Source organism: Lates calcarifer, linkage group LG1 (assembly GCF_001640805.2).
Source record: "Lates calcarifer isolate ASB-BC8 linkage group LG1, TLL_Latcal_v3, whole genome shotgun sequence".
Taxonomy (NCBI): domain Eukaryota; kingdom Metazoa; phylum Chordata; class Actinopteri; family Centropomidae; genus Lates; species Lates calcarifer.
In genome coordinates, this window is record NC_066833.1 from 12,404,841 (window position 1) to 12,413,424 (window position 8,584).

Below are 8,584 nucleotides of genomic sequence, written 5' to 3' on the forward strand. Positions count from 1 at the left end.
GTAAAGGTGTTTTGTTCTTACATCAGGACAAAGAATATATACCACTGTGCTCCTGCATACAAATAACCTAATTGTTTGAGTTATAAAATATATAAATCATCAAATTATAATTACAGCTTTCATTGCTCCCTCTGCCCATTTTTGTTTGGGCTGAATGCATTTAGAATTTGAAAAGAGAGATTGGAAAAAGCTATTTACTCTCCTGTGTACATAGTGTTGCTTTAGAGTAAGGATTATGTATTTGTATTTCTTATTGTGCAAGCAGTTCATGCCTGCATATTAATTGGGTGTAAGCCCAGGTACCATTTGCAGAGTCCTCACTAGCACTTACTGTAAACCATTTACTCTCAGAGCAAATGCTGTGACTGAATTATTGTAAACACCATTGCTACAGTTATTGTCTGGTAACTAATTCAGCTGGACTAACACTTTTTGTTTATATATTGTTATTTTAATATAATGTGGTCAGTTTCTAAAGTGGAGTGCAGTCCATAAAACCTAACCTGACAATTTGTTGCACATTTTCTCCATGAAATGCTTTTGTTAAATCATGATTTGAAGGCTAGAATGAATTATCAGTACAACTGGGAGAGACATTTAAGTACAAGTAATTTTCTGGGCATGCGAGTAATATAATTTAATGATGCTGAGTGCAGGGACTGTTGCCATCGTTACCTGTACTATAATAATACCTTGTACATAGATTTAGAAAAATGGTTGAACTCTTGATTTGATCTATATTTGAAGTGGCCTGTGTATTGTTCAGTTTTAATGGATTCCTGCCAACGAATCTGTGTCTGCGGGGTGAACTCTAACGACACTATATTAACTATATTAACTTTAAAGCTGTGCCAATCAATATTTTTATTTTCACAATAGTTCAAATGATTATGTGCAGTGTGAAGAGTTTCACATAGTGACAAACCCACAGATATTTTTCACCCGACTACATCTGCCTTCAGCTCTACATGTTAGTGTCTAATTGTTGCACGCAGCTAGCTGATGAACATACTGAAACATTTAGCAAGTGCAGAAGCAGCAGAAAAGAAAACAGAGCTCAAAGAAGGTAAATGTTGGACTTAAATTGGCCAGGTTGCCATAACAACTTTTTAATCTGATAATATGTTGATTTTGTGTTTACAGCTTGTTCTGCTGCACCCAAGTGGCCAAAAGACACTCTCACTCTTCCAGGACTCTCTTCTTATTCTTCACACTCTTTTCTTTGTTGCAGATGGAGGTTGTTGTTTTTGACACTAGATTCTGTGTAGTATCTGCTATGTTTCTCTGGTAGAGCGATTGCCAACAAATCAGCACAGAAACTGGCTCAGTCAATATCTGTTAAACCACCGTTTCCATTGTGTTGCAGCACAGCTACAGAAGAACAGTGGGGATACGTGTCCATGCGAGACACCCTGTAATCTCACCCGCTACGGTAAAGAACTCTCCATGGTCAAAATCCCCAGCAAGGGCTCGGCCCGCTATCTCTCCAGGAAATATGACAAGTCAGAAGACTACATCAGGTATGACAGGGAACCTTCAACAAGACTAAACTCACTTATGAGCAGTGATGTGATGCTCAATAAAAAGGACTATAAACTATGACCTCCAATCTGTGATCATGACCAGAGAACCATAAATATAAACAAAAATCAATTATATGTTCATTCAAGCATCAATTTATATCTTGTCTAGTAATGGGAAGCCTTTTTTTTTTTCATTTAATCTTAAAATGGTAGGAGGAGGATTCATACTTCTTTTGCCTCTTCTGGTAGTGAAGCCAGAATTGTTTTTTTGCTGTAATTTAGATCATTTGCCACTGAATAAACACCAGTTCCTCATCTTGGCATCTTTTTTATCTTTTAGTCTGTCAAAAACATCTTGTCATCTACTCTTAACTCCATTCAAATTCATGAGAATTTACTTCTGAAAAACACCTTCTGTGCTTTAAAAACTAACAATCATTTTTCATCAAATTGGGATTATAAATATCCAACACAAGGATATTATATGATCCCCCACTGGATGAATTGTAATGTTGTAAATGACCCTGTGACCTTTGTAGTGCAACCATCACTGAAAAAACTTCCTTTAAAAAAATCAATGTCTGAAAACAAACATTGCTATGAAATTAAATTAATGCAAATCGGATCCCTAGAGGTTGAACCTTTTGATGTTGTACACTCAAATGTCAACTTTCTGACACAGTATCACATAATTAATCTTCAAGCAGATTTTCAGATTTTTTTTTTAGACCTTTCTTGGTTTTCCTTTAGTGCCCCCTTTAGGACAAACCACTACCAAGGTTCTGAGAATATCACAATCTTTGAAATGTTTAGCATTTAAGTGCTCTTTCACTTTTAAAATAGTTTGATGCAATAATCTTAACACACTGTCTGTACTTCCTCTCTTTTTGTGGCGCTTGTTTAATATCTGCCATCTACTCAGTACTAATCAGTACATGCCTCAATGATGCTGTGTTAAGATTATTTTGTTCGTTATATTGTCAGGTGTAATGAACACTGTAATTTCACTGGCAGGGCTTTAACTTTTAATATGTTTTATGGGACGTTTCGTAATATTTTGATTATAATGAATTCAGTGTACCAACAGTGTACTTATACTCTACTTCTGTCAGTACCTAATCATCAGGTATAAGGTAAACATGCCTAAACCAAAGAGCTCATGATGCCTCACAACGCCTCCTAATAAAATAGGCTCTGTAAATCCAGAGAGATCAGAGACATGGTGGTGACGGAGCATGCTGTCAGTGCTTTCTCTGCTCGTCTCGTTAAACCCTGCAACACCTCATTATCTTACGGTCGTAGGTTAGATCTGTGTAAAGAGCTGTAGGCCTGACAATCCCATCATGACAATTTACAGTGAGTGTAAAGATGACTCAGTATGGTATTTTTTCAAAATTTGTTAGGATTGTATCAAATTCTAAAAACATCACAAGTGTATTTCACTTTGTTTTCTATGCCATTCACAGAGACAACTTCCTGGTCTTAGATATCTTCTTTGAAGCTCTGAACTATGAAACAATTGAGCAAAAGAAAGCCTACGATGTTGCAGGTTTATTAGGTAAGACTTCTGTCACATTTTTCTCCATTTTCAGAATATCAAAGAGACTTGCCGGTGCAGGGGGAAAGGTGCTGTTATAGCAGCAGCACTCACTTTTCATTGCCATTAGCAGCATACAGGAAAAGCTGTGCTTTTCCTTAAGTACTCTTTTCTTTTCAGGTGACATTGGTGGACAGATGGGCTTATTCATTGGAGCCAGCATCCTGACAATCTTAGAAATACTGGATTATATCTATGAGGTACAGTGTCTGTGGGAGCCCACGCATGTCAGCAACTCACAATATGAAATTAAACCTACTGTAGCTGTGGTGTAATTAGTAATAATTAACAGCTATTGTCCTGCTCTCTGTCACAACTGACAGTCACTGTTTACAAAACACATTAGTGCTCCATCATTATTTTTAATTTTCCTCTATACTGACTTTTTTTGTTTGCAAATGTTAACCACCTGGTGTTAGTATGTATCAATGTTCTTCCCAGACATAATCACCTGAAAATCAGATGACTATGTCTGCAGTGCAAATGTTACCACTTATTATGCATGTGAGAAGTTTCATTTGATTTCCAGGCAGTACGAACTAATATCCACTCAGGTTTGTGCTGAGGACATGCAACTAGCTCTGATCATGAAATGAACTCCTGCCTCAGCTGTATCCCCTTTAAGCTTTCTAGCCAGCTGCTTGCTGACTGCCAAACACGTATGAATAAAGCAAAGTCAGAGGGAGGAACTTTAATTCAGACATCATGGTGAATAAACTCTTCACTCCACTGCCTCTCTTGTCTCCCCTCCCTCATCTCTGCTCTTTCACGCTCCCTACTGCCGTGCTTTGGGTGAAACCAGGTGATCAAGCACCGGCTACAGCGCCTGCTGAGGCCGCAGAAAGAGGAGAAGAAGAGCAAGCAGCAGACCAGCACTGTTGCAACAGTGGGTCTGGAGGAAATGAAAGCACAGGTACAGCACAGAGTGTACAGCAACAAATGGCACTTGCACTGTTTTCATGCCAAGTGTAGCTGCAGCTTTCCCTGCAGCGCTCTAACTGTATTAGAAAATGACAAGAGAACAATTTAGGGAAAAGCAAATTAATTTTGAATATTTTCCACTCCCTAAAATAATGAAGAGTGTAATGTTCCCAATTAATTTCCCCTGGTGCTCAGAGTTGTATTGCACAACTTTATCTGGTAGACACTTACATCTGTCAGACCTCTTGTCTAACATCTTACTATCACTGTGTCTCAGTTCCATACTACAAACTAAAACTATGACAGGATTTTTAATTTTAAACAAGTCAGACAGGGAAACCAAAAAGAAATCTATTTTATTACCATTCATTCACTACAGTCCTGATTAAGTTTGGATGCTGTAAGACTTTGGCTAACAATTTGGCTAACATTTCACTACTCAGTTCAGTAGTAGACACCAAATTAGTTCAGAGTATGGGCAGAAAGCCTCAGTATCTGAACTGGGGCTTTAAATGTTGAAATATTAATTAAAAAATACTCATTAAATTTTTTTTTTATCTATTTGAGTCAAGTGACATTATGTTGTCCTTCCAGCAGGAGCCTAATGACATGACACGGAGTCACCCAGAGGGAGCGTACGCCAACACAATTCTCCCCAACCACCACCACCATCACACCGGACACCATGGGGTGTTTGAGGACTTCGCTTGCTAGAGCCCAACCATCGTTTCCAATCCTGGTGACAACAAAAGATATGAGCTGTCTGTGTTGAGATCAGTCACAGACCCTTGGCATTTCCGTCGTTCCTTTGCTGTCACCAGTGAAAAGCTACAGCCAAAGTCAAACACCAAACTTGTGCTGCTAACAAACCACTTGTACGTGCAGTGTGTAGGCACAAATTGGACACAGCTTTTGTCTTTTCTCTCTCTCTCTCTCTCTCTCTCTCTCTCTCTCTCTTCTCTCTTTCTCTCTCTCTCTCTCTCTCTCTCCCCTCTCTCTCTCTCTCTCTGGATGGGACCCCTCTCAGCGTTGCCCCGCTTCACATGAGAAGTCAGGCAATTTGTGATTTCAGGACCAATTTTTGGTACATGATCACTTCAAGGGAACAAATGGAGGACTGCATGTCACCTTGATCCAGTTTATACTCCAGAAAAGGAAAAATCAAATTTATTTATTCAGCTAACATCTCAGATTTTTTCTGTCTGTATCCTTCCATTTATCCCTCCTCAAACTATTTCTTCTATTTCATGGAAAACACTGTATCATATCAGTCCATTACACATGATAAATTATGTGATTATTTAAAGAGATACTATTATCTATATGTTCTATATTGTATAAAAGATGAGCATACTTGAGTAAGCAAATCTTCATGTTACATTCATCCAAAGTATGAGGGGAATTATTTAGGCTGAAATGTATGACCTTGGCTTAGAAGTGCTAGCAGCATCTTTCCACATGATACACTTTGTCTGGTTGTGGTTGAGGTGTTAGAGAGTAGCACTGTACTTGTACATAAAGTCCAACTTTAAAATGAGAAAGTTCTAAAAGTTCTGTTTTAATTGTTGGTGTTTATATTCAGTTAATATATAACTTAGATAATATTAATTTTAGTTATTTATACATTTTAGAAAATACTTTTATATGACAATAGCAATCACGATTGTAGCAATTAATGTACACTTAAAATCTGCAGATATGTTAGACTGCCACACATCAATACATTTGTCGGGGTAACAAAAATGGACTGTATGGATCACGACTATTATCTCCATCATTTCCTTTTATATGTCCTGCTTTTTACCAAACTGTTAAAGCATTTTCCAAGACAACACACAAATCTTGATTCCTCTTGGACGAGGAATGGATGATGTTTTCAGTTATGACATGGTTGTCCTTAAATTACTCTTACTTATTTGATTCATTTCTGTCCACCATCCACTCTTCACTTTGGTTAGCATCATAACTTTAAGCTGACATAAGCAATAAGAGACAGAATCTAATTTTTGCCAAGTCATCTCCTGCAGCTGTGGGCCAGAACCACTGTAAAAGCATAGCAGCTATTTACAGTGTGTGTGTGTGTGTGTGTGTGTGTGTGTGTGTGTGTGTGCGTGCGTGCGTGCAGGTGTATGTGTTTGTTTGCATGTGCACTTTAACATTTTGCACACATGACTGAGCACATTAGACAGACGCGGCTCGACTGAGCTGATCCATGAAAAAAGGGGGGTTTAGAATCAGAATAGTTTGCTGGAAAGCTTGGAGAGTTTTATTGCAGTAGTAAAGTTTTTATCTAAAAAATCCATATACAGCCTCAGGGAGGAGTGTAATGTAAACATTATTCTGAAGGCTGAAATATTCTTATTTGTTTACTTAAAACTAAAAGTGGCAGACAAAGACACCACAAATTTTAAAAGCACAAGTTTGCAAAGTGGGAATAAAAATTGAAACCTTACATTAATTCATTCATAATAATATTTGTCATCATGATGGAAGGTCAGCTTGCTCTCTGCCAGCTATTTTACACCTCATGAACTTAACAACCTGTAACATCGGGATCCCCATAACCAGATCTTTTAAGAACTTGTGAGGATTTGGCTCAAGATTCTTCATGACCAGTTTCTCAAAATTGCACAGAGTGCTTTCAACCACTTTGCAGTTTCTCAGTTGCCCTGCTCCATATAGATGCAGTAGTAAAAAAAAAAAAAAAAAAAAGGCAGTTGCTGTTGTTGTTGTGTTTGTTGTGGTTATTTTTGTGATGTTACAACACATCTGCTTGATCAATTATAGTCTGCATCACTTTCGGCAAATTTACTTTGAGCATCACCTCCTGGGCAATGCTGAAATCTAGTTCCAGGAACTCTACAGTACAGTACTGAAAATTTTAAGACTAGCTAACCAAACCAGCTAACCTCGCATTACCTGACACCAGTATTTATGTTAGTAGCATGAATTAATTGCTCTTTTTCATACCCTTTTACCTTTTGTCATCATCACTGGGCTTCAATCTTATTAAGTTACTTACAGTACAGTCAGACTTGCCTTGTCTTTTGCAAGTGTTGCATGCTTAGCTCAGCTTCATCTTCACTGAGAACCATGAGAGAGACCTTTGATGACCTGACCTGCAAAATGTTAAACATGTTGCTTTATTAGTATTTTTTAATTTCTTTTGATTTAAGAGAAGTCCAACATAACCACTAACACATTCAGTTGTAATATGGGACAACATGTGCTCAATCACAAAACAGATACTTTCATTTTAATGGACATGATCATAGCACGCAGGCAGCTAATTTGCTAACATACTGGAGTTGGTTTGGAGGAGCTTGTCTTGGCAGGATGGTATGTTTGAAAGCAGACATCACATGTCAGACATCATGTGTCTGATTTGGTGCACAGTGTGAACAAAAAATGTTGGACTAAATGTCAAAATGTGGCAGACAGTCATTTGTCCAGTAGATTTATGAAATACTTATACATCATAGCATATCATGTTTATGAATGATAAGATAATTATTTATCTGTTAATCTGATTGGTGCAATCTGTTGCCACTGTATAGCTATACATCCCTTTTGCTCACAGTGAGATTCTGACAGTTTTCCATCTGTCAAATCCCCTCCTCCTGTCAAGTAATCATGGGCTATACATGGCTGTTTAATATTCATAATCATGTGTCACTTTGACATTTTCAAAAGGTTCCCAATCACAGTCTCTGATGGCATTCCTGTACAGGCTATGCATAACAATATTCTCCTCTGTCATCAATAATTGTTGCTATCCTCAGACAAGTCACACAGGGGCTGGGGTGTTGAGATGAATACAGGGCTGTATTATCACTGTAGAGTTTTGTTTGAATGGTATAGCCCGGAGGTGTTGTAGAAATCCTCGAGATGCTGTGTTTCGCTGCACTGTAAAGCACAACCTGGTTAATTCTGTATCCAAAAGCATTTAAAATCACAGATAAGTCTGATTACAAAGAGCTGATGTTACAACAGCAGTCTGTGTGAAGTTCCATGGGACTGAGCAGTGGGCAGCATGTCTGTACTGTAGCAGATGGGACAACTTCCCTGCTTGATAACATGTAGCTCACATTCCTGAGATTCCTCAAGCCTCCACTCTAATCTCCCTTCTTGTACAGCTCTTTAAAACAACCTTTTTATAGCTCCATGATATCCAGCTTGTGTGTGCTTATTGCATTATCCATAAAAATCAGTTTAATCCAATCAGCCACCGATGTTTAGTTTTGAATATCTGCTTTTCTGTCCTTTTTTTCCAGCTGAATATTTTTTAGCTGAGGCCTGAAGAGAAAAATATAAGTGCAGGGTGATGCAAGCAACTGTCAGGAATTCATATGAAGAAATTTCATCCCATATCTGACAGAAATGGAAATGGACCATGCCTGCAGCAACAAGGAACGCTTACATTTTGTACAAAGTGTGATCTTGTGATTATTTCCTGTTAGAACACATTTTATAAATGTTAAATATGGTAAATACAATGACTATTAAAGTTTAGATAAAAACCGGTGCCTCCTAAATTCAGAGC

The 8,584-nt window shown here is 37.9% G+C and overlaps 1 protein-coding gene across 2 annotated transcripts in view; it reads left to right on the top strand.

The window, feature by feature from the left end:
* The window catches only part of asic4a (acid-sensing (proton-gated) ion channel family member 4a), a 68,951-nt gene extending 60,367 nt beyond the window's left edge, over positions 1–8,584 (top strand). The window contains exons 6-10 of one of the 2 annotated variants that reach the window (XM_018682021.2): positions 1,367–1,520; positions 2,990–3,081; positions 3,241–3,320; positions 3,923–4,033; positions 4,636–8,584. In XM_018682021.2, the coding sequence (XP_018537537.1) occupies positions 1,367–1,520; positions 2,990–3,081; positions 3,241–3,320; positions 3,923–4,033; positions 4,636–4,755 (557 nt within the window). In that variant the 3' untranslated portion in view covers positions 4,756–8,584. The remainder of the gene's footprint in view (positions 1–1,366; positions 1,521–2,989; positions 3,082–3,240; positions 3,321–3,922; positions 4,034–4,635) is intronic. The other variant, XM_018682022.2, reaches the window with a different exon arrangement.